Here is a 13,371-nt window from a genome sequence, read left to right as displayed (position 1 = left end):
ATCTAGTACAGGAACAGCCAGAAACAGGCAGTGGAGACGGCTCAGTGGTAAAGCATGGGAAAGGACAGAGAGGTACAGCTGGAGGATTCCTATGGTTGCCGGCCACCATCCTAGCCCAAACCCACAGGTTCCAGGTTCTCCAGGGAATAATGCAGGCAGTCAAAGGACACCGATGAAGACCTTTGACCTTAGTGCATGTGGAAACAGGCATATGCATACTCATGTGCACACGTGTACTCTGTCATTTCTTACACACAAAATGGAAAATCGCCCATGGGGTGGTTAGAAAGATTTATTCTGGCTCACGGTTCTGGAGGTTCCTGGCCGATGGTTTTGTCTGGTGCGCTGAGCTTGCACGAGGCAACAAAAGCATGACTTCTGCATATCTTGTGTGTGTGTTCACACTTGGTCTCTCAGGAAGCCACCAGGATTCAGTGGGAATCTTCATCTTGCTGACTCTATCCTCAATACCTTCCACAGGCCCCAGCTGCAAACACTGGATTAAGTTCCCACCCCTAGTAGCTCACAGTGGGATTGCTTTTTAACTCATACATTATTTGGGAAATACTCAAGCCCTGGGATGAGAGGACATGGTTAAAGGAAAAGGCAACAAGCAGTAAAGGCTCTTGTGTAAGAATGTGTGTGGAGCCTGGCAGTGGTGGCCCACACCTTAGTCCCAGAGCTGGGGAGGCAGAAGTCAGGGACCTCTGAGTTGGAGGCCAGCCTGGTCTGCAGAGAGAGTTTCAGGACACTGGGGGCTACACAGAGAAACCTAGACTTGACAAAATAAGAATACGTATGAAATATTCAAGAGCCAGCAAGTGAGCGGAAGGAGAGACGGGATAGGAATAAGCAGGAGCAAGGCTCAGGCCATATGTAGATCACTGTGAGGCCGACAGCATTGGCCTTGAGCTGGGAGCCTAGAGGAGAAGAGGGAGGCACAGGGAGAGCATGACCCAGGAGGAGCCTCTGACTGCATGGTGAAAATAGACCACAGATTTCTCAGGAGTTGGCTGAACACGTGGAACTCACTGTTTTGCAAGTGGAACTGCCAGGATTTGTCAGTAGATTATATGTGGTGGAAGAGAAGAGCTACGGTAACTCCAAGGGTTTCACTAAGCAACTGGAAGAATAAAGCAGGAGTTTCAGGAGGTGAAAGTCTGCAATGAGTATTTGTGTGAGGGGGCAAGGTTAAGAGTCAGCTTTGGAGATGTGGAATGTCCTCTGGAGTTCTATGAACAGAGTCCAGGGCTAGCGCTGGAGATGGAGGAGGTGGGGTAGACGTGGAGCTTAAAGCCATTCAGCAGGATGAGGGTCCAGGAAGTGTGGAGATGAAGCCAGGGGAACTCAGATCCCCCAGGGGTTAGAGAAACAGCAGAGGGCTGAGCTGGAGCTCTCTGAGCAGCTACTTCCTAGAGGCCAGAGACGAGCCCCATCCGTAGCTCAGCTGCTGCTAACAGGACTCATATGATGAAGACTGCAGTGTGGAGGCTGGAGGTCACTGATGATGCTATGAGTCAGTGTGGAGGTCGCAGTGATGCTAAAACAGCTGCTTGGTGGAACGGAGGCAGCAGGAGCTTGGGGGAAGAGAATGTAAACATGGAAGACACCAATGCTTGTAAAGAACTCTTCCAACGAAAGTCGTCTTCCCAGTCTTGTTATATTTGTAGCTTAATAAAATCATATTTAATATCTATTTTTGCAAGTTTACAATTACTTTTGTTACCTTTTTCGGTTGCACCCTACGTGTACTATGCTTTGATGAAAAACTGATTTCCTGGGTTTTTGTTTTTAAACTTCAATTTTAAGCAGGTGCCCTAAGCAGGTGCAGGCAGTGTGCAGAAGAGCAGCCCATTTGAGAGATTTGACAAGTCGGGACGTGGAGGTTGTGATCAGAAACAGACGTAGCTTTGATTTTTCGTTAATCAACCACAACCACTGGATTATTTTTAGACCTGTTTATTTTTTAAAGACTTTAAAATTTTTCTTTTATGGGTACGGGTGTTTGGTCTGCATATGCGTGGGTACCATGTATTTGTCTGGTAGTCAGCGAGGCCAGAAAAGGACCTTGGATCCCTGGTTGTAAGCCGACATGCTGGTACTGAAAATCGAGCCTAGGTCCTCTGCAAGAATCACGACTGCTTTCAACCACTGAGCCATCGTTCCAGCCCCTGTTTCTTTTTCACTTGCAGTGCTAGTGCTCACACATGCTGGACCACTGAGAAGCCTCCCCAGCTCTTCCTCAACTTTATTTTGAGACAGTGTCTCTCTAGATTGCCCAGGCTGGCCCTCAACTTGTGCTACTCCTGCCTCAGCCTCCAGAGTAGCTGGCTTTATACACAAGACTGCACACAGCGTCCCTAGGTTTTCCCCCACCCACGATACTAAATGAGTTAAATCAGTTGCCAAGTTATTGCCTCCTGTTTCTAAATTGAGTATTCAGGATGTGACAGGCTTCCTATCCCATCATCGCTGCATGCACAGCTTTGTCACTAGAGGGCACTGCGGCCGAGACACTGAGGGAGTCAGAGGCTTCTGCTGGTTCTGGAGCAGTAAAGAGGCCCTTGCAGCACATGGCTGGCAGCACATAGCATTCTGAGGTCTCCTGCAGCCAAACAGCCTAGGGGCTCCTAGCAACTCCATGGCCCTAGCGAGCTCTCGGTATTCCAGTTCTCAGTTAGAGCTAATGACTGCATTGCACTTGCCCCAAACTTCCCTGTGGTAAATATTCTCACGATTTCTCTCCCTTCAATGGACTCTGATACAATACATAAAACCCGTCTGAGTACAAAAGTATTAACATCAGATGAGCAAGAAGGTCTGGTCCTCCACGGGGAGGTTGTGTTACTGTTTTGATGATGAGTTACGTTAACTTATTATGAAATTACATATATGGATGGGGGTTTTGTCTGTCTATATGCCTAAGCAGAGCCTCCATGTGACTGCTGGGAAGTGAACCTGGGCCATTGGGAAGATCAGCCAGCACTCTTCGCTGCTGAGCCATCCCTCCAGCCCTAAATTTTATAGTAATTTTCTTATAACATTTCGGCAATTCTGGAGACTGCTTAGGGTCTCAAGAACACTCTGTAGCAGTTACTTCTGAACTACACCCCAAGCTTAAATTTTTACTTTAAATACTAAACTGACAGGCCATTATAAAACAATAATACAAAAGGGAGAAAATAAAAATCAAAAAAATGCCACCTGCCTCAGGGCTCAGATAACCAATGCTAATTTTTTATTTTGAAACTTAGGAGTCTTTCCTAAGCTATATTTTATAACTGAACAATAAAAAGCACATAGGTGTTTTTATATACATTATGTGTTAGGACATGGTCCAAGAATGGAGTCATGTGAGGAAAATTCTGAGTGCTTGTGAGACCCCTAAGGAAACAACCCTGTCTGGTGACCGTAGTTTCTTCGAAACAGAATTATTCTTCTTAGAAGGTGTTTTCCTGCCCCTCCCAGGTGTAGCAGCTAGGAGTGAGTTTACTTCAAATTACTTGCTGGCCGCTGTTCAATTAAATGTTTATTCTTTACATATGCCTCTGTTATAGTGGTTCTCAACCTTCCTGTGCCTCTTTAACACTGCCCTAGTTAGGGTTTTACTGCTGTGAACAGATACCGTGACCAAGATAACTCTTATAATTCAGTCTATTATCATTATGGTGGGAAGCATGGCAACATCCAAGCAGGCATGGTGACGGAGGAGCTGAGAGTTCTACATCCTGTTCCGAAGGCAGAAGACTGACTTCCAGGAGGCCAGGAAGAATGTCTCAAGGCCCACCCCACAGTGACAAACTTCCTCTAACAAGGCCACATCTCCTAATAGTGCCGCTCCCTGGGCCAAGCATATTCAAACTGTAGTGTCAGGGAAATGTTAGTGATCCCAAAACAGACAGGAGCCAATCCGATGCAGCCCACACAGGGTCTTTATTCTATGTGAGCTAGATCGGTCCCCTTAGTGCACCACTGTCATGCAGGACAGTTTTGGTGATGAGGACGCCTGAATATCAGGGCAGGGCTTTACAAAAAGCAGCAAGTGGGGGAGGGGTGGCGATGAGTGTGCAAGCATCTAATTGGGAGGTTACTGTGGCCTTTAACATAATTGACTGGTGCTGGGAGTTGTAAAAACTTAATTTCTGTTTTAGTCGTCATTAGGCATGGGGTGAACTTGTAACCTGGGGGTTCAGGTCTGTTGGGTAATAACGTGAGACACTGGTCTTGCTGGGGGTTAGCCTAGAGACTGGTTTTGTTCGGGGAGTAACTTGGAAACTAAGGGTAGTAGGTACAGGCCTGTTAGTTTACCTGAGTTCAAACTTAGGTCAGGTTCTGTAACATGGAGTCAGAACTTAAAAGATTTGGCCTCTTAAAGTCACCAGAAATACAGTTCCTTATGTTGTAGTGACCCCCACAACCAAAAATTATTTTTGTTGCTACTTCATAATTGTAATTTTGCTATTGTTATGATTCATGAGTATCTATGTTTTCTGATGGTCTTAAGTGACCCTTGTGAAAGGGTCATCTGACCCTCAAAGGGATCGAGACCTACAGGTTGAGAACCACTGCTCTCCAAAAACATAAATTTTGGCCACACGCAGCTTGTCTTCATGATGTATATAGCCTGCACTCATGAGAACTCTCAGGCAGTTTCTGTTCACTCTCAGGGTATAAATTGTCTGTCGCTCTGAATAAAGCTGACTATTGCATGAGACTTTCGTCCACCGCATTTATTGGCTCCATTCTCCCAGGTCCCCCTGCTTCTAGAGAGGTGACAGTTATGAAATGACAATTCTCACACCCAAGTTAATATACCCAGAAATCCTTACAAGATTAAATCATATACCCGGAACAGAGCGGGTTTCCAACAAAATTATAAAGCTATCCTAACAAAAATAATTCCCCAAAGCCACCAGAACAAAAGCAGTTTTCTCTAAGCCCATGTTTTCAAATAGATGAGAGACAGTGTAAGCAAACATGGCCACACCAAGACTGGTGAGCACACAGAAGTCTTACAAAAACCAAAGATCACCTCCCGGAGAGAGTTCGCTGCATCCTGTGGTGAAGTCAACTCCTGTCTCATCAGATGTGGAACTGATTCAATCCTTAAACTGGCGGTTTCTTACTTATGTGAATCATTCCTTCCACAATGTAGTCTTTCATCAATGTTTCTTTCCACAGCCCTCTTCTATTGATCTGGATAATGGAGGGTTCTCTGTGTGAACTTGCCTGAAGCTCTAGTCTTTGTACAAGAGGGACCATACGAGGACTGCCAAGGCATCATAGCTCGATGTAGGCATGCAGGCCTCAAATAGTTACCAGCCTGATACAGTTCAAGAATATTTTGTATATGAATAGTAAACGATTTGGTTTTGATTGGGGTCTAGAGTAAAGTATTGTCACATAGCCCAGGCTGGACCCAAACTCTCGATCCTCCTCCTCAGTCTAAGTACTAGGATTATGCCATGCCTGTCTAGAGTGAAATGTATTTGAAAAACGGGTTTTGGACCTGCCAGTAGGCTTCCACTGCGTCCTTCACTTCTGAATGACAGGAGAGAACGGCACCACCCACCTCCAGTGCACAGTCAGGCGTTTGGACTGAGGGTGTCTTTCCTTCACGTCATTAATCACGTTCATGTCCTCTTCATCCAACAGCCAACTGAGCATCCCCAGCCTGGTGAGGCTGGGCAGTCGGGACACACACTGACCCAGAGCCTTGACGGTGCTGGCCTGAACTTGGATGCATTCTGGGATATGCCTGGAGATGTCCAGATTTTGCAGGTTTGGCAGGTTGTCCAGGGCTTGAAAGAAATTCCTGTAGCCTTCCTCAGTAATCTTGTGATTCAGTGTGAGGTCTAAGCTCTCCAGATTTTGGAAGCCTCCACTGGTTGCTCCCTTGGCTGGAAAGAGAGCAACCCACACCATTTATAAAGATGAAGATTGGAGCAAAGCTTACAAGGCTGTTTGTCACTAACCTTGCACCCACACTGATGAACGTGGGGATGACTCAGCATCGTTTCCCTACAGGAGCAGACTCCACCACACAGCCCTCGATGGCCTACAGCTCACTTAGACAGCTGAGGCTGGTCTAGAACTCACATCTGCCTAGCCCTGCCTTCTGACAGCTGTGGTTAAAGGCGTGTGTCACAATGCTTAACTTTATACATGTTTTAAAGAGTGTTCTCTAAAAACCCTAAACAGCTGCCCCGTTGATAGGGAACAAGGCCAGACTGCAAGGGTCAAGCAGAAAGCAGGAAGTTGAGCACAGAGAATTTTGTCTGTCTGTATTTATAGGAAATATGCCTTGCAGAAACAGATTACTGTACAAGAAATGGAGAAATTGTGGGAACAGTGTCTACCCTTTGGCAGAGAATATAATACAGTAAAAAATACGTATATTAAATATAAATAGAAAAAATAATGGCTTAGGTTTTTATCTTAAATTTTCCGTACGTGTGTGTGTGTGTGTGTGTTTGTGTGTGTGTGTGTGTTTGTGTGTGTGTGTGTGTGTCTATGTGTGTGTGTGTGTGTGTGTCTAGGTGTGTGTGTCTATGTGTGTGTGGAGTACCATGCATATGTAGATGTGGGTGTTTGTGGAGATCAGATGTTAATGGTGGATCTCCTCTTAGTTGCTCTCCACTATAGAGAATATCTTGAATCTGTATGGATGTGGCACCTGTCAATAATAAATCTGATGGCCCATGGTTTAGAGAAGAAATAGGAGGTGGAACAGCCTGAAGGCAGAAAGGATTCTGGGATAGCGTGAGGTGGGAGAGTCACACAGGGAACGTAACAAGCCAGACGACGGTACCTGAGAACAGATACCCAGGCACTTGGCAGAGTGTAGCTCACAATAAATGGTTATATTTTGTTATGGTCTGCTCCAGGAAGAGCCTAGCTGTATGGCCAAGGTATTTGTAAATATATTTTGAATCTGAGTTTTATTTCTGGTTGCATGGGACTGGGAGGGAGAGCCAGGCATAACCTCCACGCTGCACCTTACTTTTTGAGACCAGTTTTCACTGAACCTGGAGCTCAGGCTTTCACTGTTTTTGTCTGGTTAGTAAGTTCCAGATTCTCCTGCCGTCGCCTCCATTGTGTCTCCTCTTTTGGATGCTCACTTCATATCACCCTGAGAGCTTCATCTCATAGACTAGAAGCACTTTACAGAGGAAGCCATCTCTGCAGCCTCAGATTTGTATCAGGTATTATTTTGGGGATTTGTTTGTTTGTTTGTTTGTTTGTTTGTTCTGAGACAAGACCTCCTGTAGCACATACTGGCTCCTAGCTTACTGTGTGGCCAAGGATGATGACCTGGATGACGAGGATCCTTTACTTCTACCTCCTGAGTTCTGGGCTTACAGATGTGTACGATTATAACCACCAGGCCTGTTTGTATGTTGTGCTAAGGATGAAGCCCAGGGCTTCATGCATGTTAGGCAAGCATTTCACCAGCTGAGCTCCTTCCTAGGATCAGCTTTTAAGTCTAACTGTGTACTTGTGGAAGAGACTCACCTTTAACTTTGATACATAGATTAAAAGGCAGGAAAAAGACATAAAAATGATACCAGGCACCTATCCTAATATACAAGAAGTGAGAACATAAGGCAAGGTGTCACCGCAGATAAAGGGCACTGGCCACCAGAAAGATCTTACCACTCTGCGTGTGCCTCACTTGAAGATGTAAAAGCAAAGTAGGGCCCTGAGATCCATTAACTGATTATTTATTTGGGAATTGAGCACGGGCTTCCAGCATGGGTGATGGTCTGGGTTCTCATTCTGGTTTAGTTGAACTCAGATAAAATCCCTAAGTCTGTGACCTGGAGACTCTCGTTCAGCTCTGTACTGCAGATTTTACAGCTTCACATCGACACATACTGTAAATACTCAGCTAATACAATGAGTACCCTGCCAGGTTCGTGAATCACCAATATCATACAGACCTGACCGGGCTGTGGTGCAGGGGTAGAACACTGGCCTAGAGCGTGAGGCACTGGGGTTCAGTCCCCAGCACTGGGAAAACGAGACCACAGACTGGATGCTTCTATAGAGCCCCAAAGAGGCTGTTGACTTTCCCAGTCTGACCAGGATGAACCCGAGTGTGCAGAAGGGCACGAGAGGAAGCAGCAGGAAGGAGGAAAGGAGGAAGTCAGCCTAGCGGATGTTTATGTAGACACTGGAAGCAGGCGGCTCCAACGATTCTCCTAGTTTCTGCCCAAGGGGAACCCCTTCACACTCACCAATTTCCAGCACACTGTCATCATCCAACGTCTCTGCAAAGACGAGAACTCGGAGACAGGGAAGCTGCAGACACCGCTGGACAATCAGTTTGGCCACTTGATGAATCCCATCCCCCGTGGGAAGGTGCAGTTCCTCCAGGTTCCTGAGAGAACCCAGAGCCTGGGCTGTGGGAGACACAAGAAAACCATCCTCGGGAGTTGCTCCATCATGAGAGCCAATGACTTACACACTCTGTAATGTAGGAGGCAACACCTAGCTGAGGCCCTCCTCATCCCCGTCCTGTCCAAGGGCAGGAGGAGTCAGCACACAGCAGCTCCCTGCTGCCCTCTAACACTGTTTCCTCCATCCTCCCCCAACCTGTCCGTTCACCCCATCTCAGAAGTGTCAGATTATTCTTGGACTCTGAGGAAGTCAGACGCGTGAAACTGAAGAGGTGTAACTAACCGTATAGAAGAGATAGAATAGTTTAAATCAGTTATAAAAGTTACGAACTAGTCAGGGAACAAGCCAAGGCCTGAGGACCAGGCATTCATTCATAAATAAATAAGTCGTTATTTGGAAACTGGGATGCAGGTGGAAAAGCCCAAGTTACACCCAGATTTCATACCCATGTCCCTGACCTGCACACATGTACACAGGGACAAACACACTAAATAAGGAGGAGGAGGAGGGGGAGGAGGAGGAGGAAGAGAGGAAGAAGAAGATAAAGAATACTATTTTATAAACCTACCAAACTTTTCTGATGTTTCCTTATCTGGGAATTGTTGGTTTCTAAGATTCAATATCTTCAAAGAAGCAAAATTTGACAAAATGTTGACTAGAAAAGAAAAAATAAAGTTGAGTTAGGCCAGACACAGTTCCTATGACACTGAGTATTTAAAAATGGTGGAAGGTGATATAGTATTCAGACTGTGACCCAGGGGAGGAGACAACTCCAAAAATGGAACACGTAACCTGTAGTTTATGTGTAAATTGTACTTTACTAACTGTAGCTCATTCATTGGTGTGAGAGCCTCGCTGAGGATCTGGTGTCCTCACAGTTCCTATGACATCAGTGGCATCTAATTCTTGAGTATTTAGTGGCTTTTTGCACAGGAGCATGTGTACAGTTCTTACCAAGTTTCTTTTTTTAAACTTATTTATTTAATGTATATGAACACACTGTTGCTGTCTCTCAGAAAGGGCAGATCCCATTTCAGATAGTTTGCCGAGCCTGTGTGGTTGCTGAGGTGGAAGCCAAGGACCTCTCGGAAGCAGAAACCCAATCTCTCTGAGTTTCTTGCAGGAAGCAAGCGCAGCCATGAGAGACTCACAATTCGAAAGGAAATCACATTTCAGGTGGAAATCATGCAGATTTGGAGAGTTCTGAATCAATTTAACTGGAAAAGAAGAAGGATGTTTAGGAATTAAAGAAGGCCACAAATTCCTGTCAAAGGTGAACCCTCAATCCATGAGCTGCAGCCACACTGGTTAAACAGGCAGTGACACAATATCTAGAGGTCAACCACACTGGGCTTATGCTCTGCTTCTGCAACTCACTACTGAGCAGATGACCTGGGACAAGTGCCTGCCCATCTCTGGATCAGGTTTCTGCTTCGTCTTTCACCTTCAGTGTCAGCACTGTAACACCTCTGTGTTTGCACACCACACTGTACAGAGTAACATCAAAGGGAGACGACTCTGAAGCACAACTTCAAATGCTTTTAATTAAATTATTTAGTCGTTGAGCACTGTGTGTGTGTGTGTGTGTGTGTGTGTGTGTGTGTGTGTGTGTGTGTGTGTGCATGCATGGGAAAACAAAAAGTGCCATTACATATATATATGTGTTGATCAGAGGACAGCTCTTTGGGGAAATCTGTTTTATCCTTTTGCCGTGGGATCCCACAGATCCAACCTCAGTTATTGATTGGACTTGGCAGTCACGGAGGAATCTTCTTGGTCAGAAGAGTTTTGATCGGTTGGTTGGTTTTTGTTTCTGTAGGTCATGGAAGTGTGGAAATCACATAGGTAGGCTGGCTCTAAAGCTCTGACAGCCCTTGGGCATCCTCCCAAGTGCTGGGATTACAGGCAGGAGCCACCATGACCTACTCTAGTGACTCTGTGGTATGTAAAGCTGCCATGTCAGTCCCCAGCTTACATTTCTTCAGTGTTCAGTGTTTTAAACACTAGGACCTGATGGCACTTTAGTCATTTTGCTGAATGACATGTTCTAGAAAGATGGCTGCACAGCTGTCTGTGAACAGGAGTTAGGGTGGGAGAAACAGAGAAAAGGTCCAGGCTGCTCCCAGTCGGATTCCTTCTCCCTGAGCAGGCAGACCTGCATGTGTGGCTAACACAGCAACAGAAGGGAATGCCCCACACTGCTGTGGGGAGGAAGGGTTCAGAGTGCACAGCTCAGGCTGCGCAGTCAGATCTGCCGTTTGAAGAGACATTTTCACAGATGGATAGACCTGAGCCGTCAAGGCTCCCCCAGTTGAAGATCAGCAATGGTCATCGCGCTGTCTCTCACACAGTGAGTCTGAGGACTGAGCTAGCATCTGTGAAGGGCTCAGATCAGTTCCTGACGCGTTAAAGACTCGAGTTACAAATAAATCTCTGCCCTCCTGAAGATTAAGAGCACCGATCCCATCGCTTCCCATGGACACAGTTCGCGATGTCAGGCCCAGAGACGCTTTAACTGACGATGATTGATGGCTCTAACAATTACTAGCCAAGTGGCTTTTCCATCTCACACGTGAACTAGAGATCCAAGCACTGTCCTTACCTAGTTTGGAGAGGTCAGACTCCGTGGAGGTTTGGATGATCAGCTTCTCCATGTGATGGAGGTTTGGGAACTCTCCCGGAAGGACTGAGAGCACGTCCTGTGTGCCATTTATTCTCACAGACAGTTCTTTCAGGCCCGGGAACTTGTCCAAGTTAGGGAAGAGCTGATCTGGAAGGTAGTGCATAGTTTCCATCACTCAAGAGCTCCAAGTGCAAGTTCTCAAGGTGCTGTGATCGTCAGCCATATTCATGCTCCCAAGATGGAGCTCTCTGACATCCTAACATCTGTGTAGAAGCACATCCATGAAGACACTGCCAGCTGCAGCATCTGCTGATCATGGAAGGACTCTAGGGGAAGCCCTGTGCTGGTCTCTGGGCTCACAATAATAACTGGCACCTCCCTAACCAACAGTGCGGAACACCTGACTTTGCACATGCCAAAGCACACACAGCTGGATTCCTGCTTCCAACTCATAAAAGGTAAAATATTGGATTAAAGACACATGTACAAGCTAAATCTATAGAACTCTTACAAGAAAACTGATAAAGTCAGGACCTTGAACTTTACAGTGGATCCTTAGATATGCTATAAAAAGCAGTAGCAAAAAAAGGAGATACATTAGACCTCATAAAAATTAACAATTATTCATGTATCAGCATAAAGAGGTGAAATGACAACATATAGAATGGGAGAAAAAGTTTTTCAAACAATGTGTCCGATAAAGGTTTTGATGGATTTATTTTTGTCAAGCTGGGGATGGGCCTTGCACACGGTAGGCAAATGCCTTCCCAGTGAGATACCTCACCTATAACCTAAGAGTTTGTTGCCCACAATATGCAAAGAACTCCTACAGCAGAACAATTTTGTTTTGCTTGAGAAAGAGTCTCACTCGTTGGTCGAGAACTCACTATGTAGAGTTGGCCTTAGACTCATGACAATCCTTCTACCTCAGCCCCGGGAGTGTCAAGATTAAAAGTACAACCCGCCATGCATCATCAAATCTTTCAAATTACAAATTTGAATACATATTTCTCGAAAACAAAAAAGCCATTATGAGCGGTTGAGGATATGTTCGGTCTCATTCAGTCACCGGGAGAATGTAAATCCCAGCCACAGGAGAGAACACTGAATGGCTAGTATATATTTATGAGAAGGCAAAGAGAAGGGAAAATAAACGCAAGGAGATGCAGAAAAGGAAGAGAACTTCACGCTGCTGGTGGGGAGGTGGAATGGAGCAACCAGCATGGAACACACTTGGGAAGGTCCTTTAAGGTTAAATGTAGGGGGAGGTGCTGATAGTAAGGTCTGGTTCCCTAATTGGTTCTTGATTTGATCAATAAAGTAGGTGGGAGACAATTGCTGGGAGAAGGGTAAAGTTGGGGCTTCCAGGTCCCAGGAGGGAAAGCAGACACAGGGAAAGAGACAGGCACTTTTTGCCAGGCTTTGGAATGAGAAGATGCACCAACCCTGTAGGATCTTGGGGAATCAGCAGCCTCCGCCAGTGTCTGATACAGGCTGGCTGATAAGGCTAGGGAAGGAGATCCTGCACCCAGCTATTGTGTTATTTGGTAAGTTCTAAGGCAATAAAGCCGTTTGAAAATTTTTCTTCCACAGAGCAAAGGTGGGCAGAGATAGAGAGAAGCAGGTTCATTGATGGCGGCTTGGTGAAGCTAAGCCAGGGGGCACTAGGAACGTGCTTGCAGAAAGGGATAGGCGATAAGACTGTTGGGGGAGTTAAACTGAGAGGATCGCACAAGTGGGGTGTGGGACCAGTGGCAACTGATCTCAGAGCTAGGCTGGAAGCAAGGGCTGCTGCCCCGGGGAAAGCAAAGCGGTAGCGTGTTTTTAAAATTGCATGCAACAGTTAAACTCAAAGAAGACGCCGAGGGTCACAGATGTCACCCCAATGACTGGGAGGAAGAGGCAGGAGGGGTACCATGAGACGGCCAGCCTATGTTACAAAATTCCTCAGCCTAGGCTATAAAATGAGACCCTGGCTCAAAGCATTAGAATGGCCATAGGAACAAGCAGGTCTGCTACTCCTAGATCTATATCCAAACCAGCTGACAGCAGGAATCAAGTGGGCACTTGTAACACAAGTAATCACTATACCATTCTTCATAACACGCAGAAGATGGGAACATCCAGTGTTCATAGTGAGTGAAATGATGAACCAAATGCAGAAGCACAGCCCACCCCTGCCTCCTCAGCTCTCTCAGAGGACAAAGATGGAACAGACACTTCTCCAACACAGTGGCGATGTATGCACACGACGGGGATATTACTGACTCTGGGAGTCCCCATCCTCTCACCGCTACCTCCTGAGTGCTCAGACTGTGCACATGTATAACCAGGCGAACTTTTAT

General features: G+C 46.1%; 1 protein-coding gene across 1 annotated transcript; it reads right to left on the bottom strand.

Annotated features, from left to right (window-relative positions):
* Positions 1–4,709: 4,709 nt before the first annotated feature.
* LOC116897242 (baculoviral IAP repeat-containing protein 1b-like) lies at positions 4,710–11,237 on the bottom strand. The gene is made up of 4 exons (XM_032898973.1): positions 11,006–11,237; positions 8,972–9,058; positions 8,241–8,405; positions 4,710–5,900 (listed from the first exon to the last, which is right to left on the bottom strand). Exons 1-4 carry the CDS (start codon positions 11,196–11,198, stop codon positions 5,536–5,538), a joined length of 810 nt encoding a protein of 269 aa, XP_032754864.1. The 5' UTR covers positions 11,199–11,237; the 3' UTR covers positions 4,710–5,535.
* Positions 11,238–13,371: the final 2,134 nt, after the last annotated feature.

Source organism: Rattus rattus, chromosome 3 (assembly GCF_011064425.1).
Source record: "Rattus rattus isolate New Zealand chromosome 3, Rrattus_CSIRO_v1, whole genome shotgun sequence".
In the NCBI taxonomy this organism is placed as follows: domain Eukaryota; kingdom Metazoa; phylum Chordata; class Mammalia; order Rodentia; family Muridae; genus Rattus; species Rattus rattus.
Note: the sequence above shows the minus strand (reverse complement) of the source record. Positions and strands in the feature narration are given on the sequence as shown.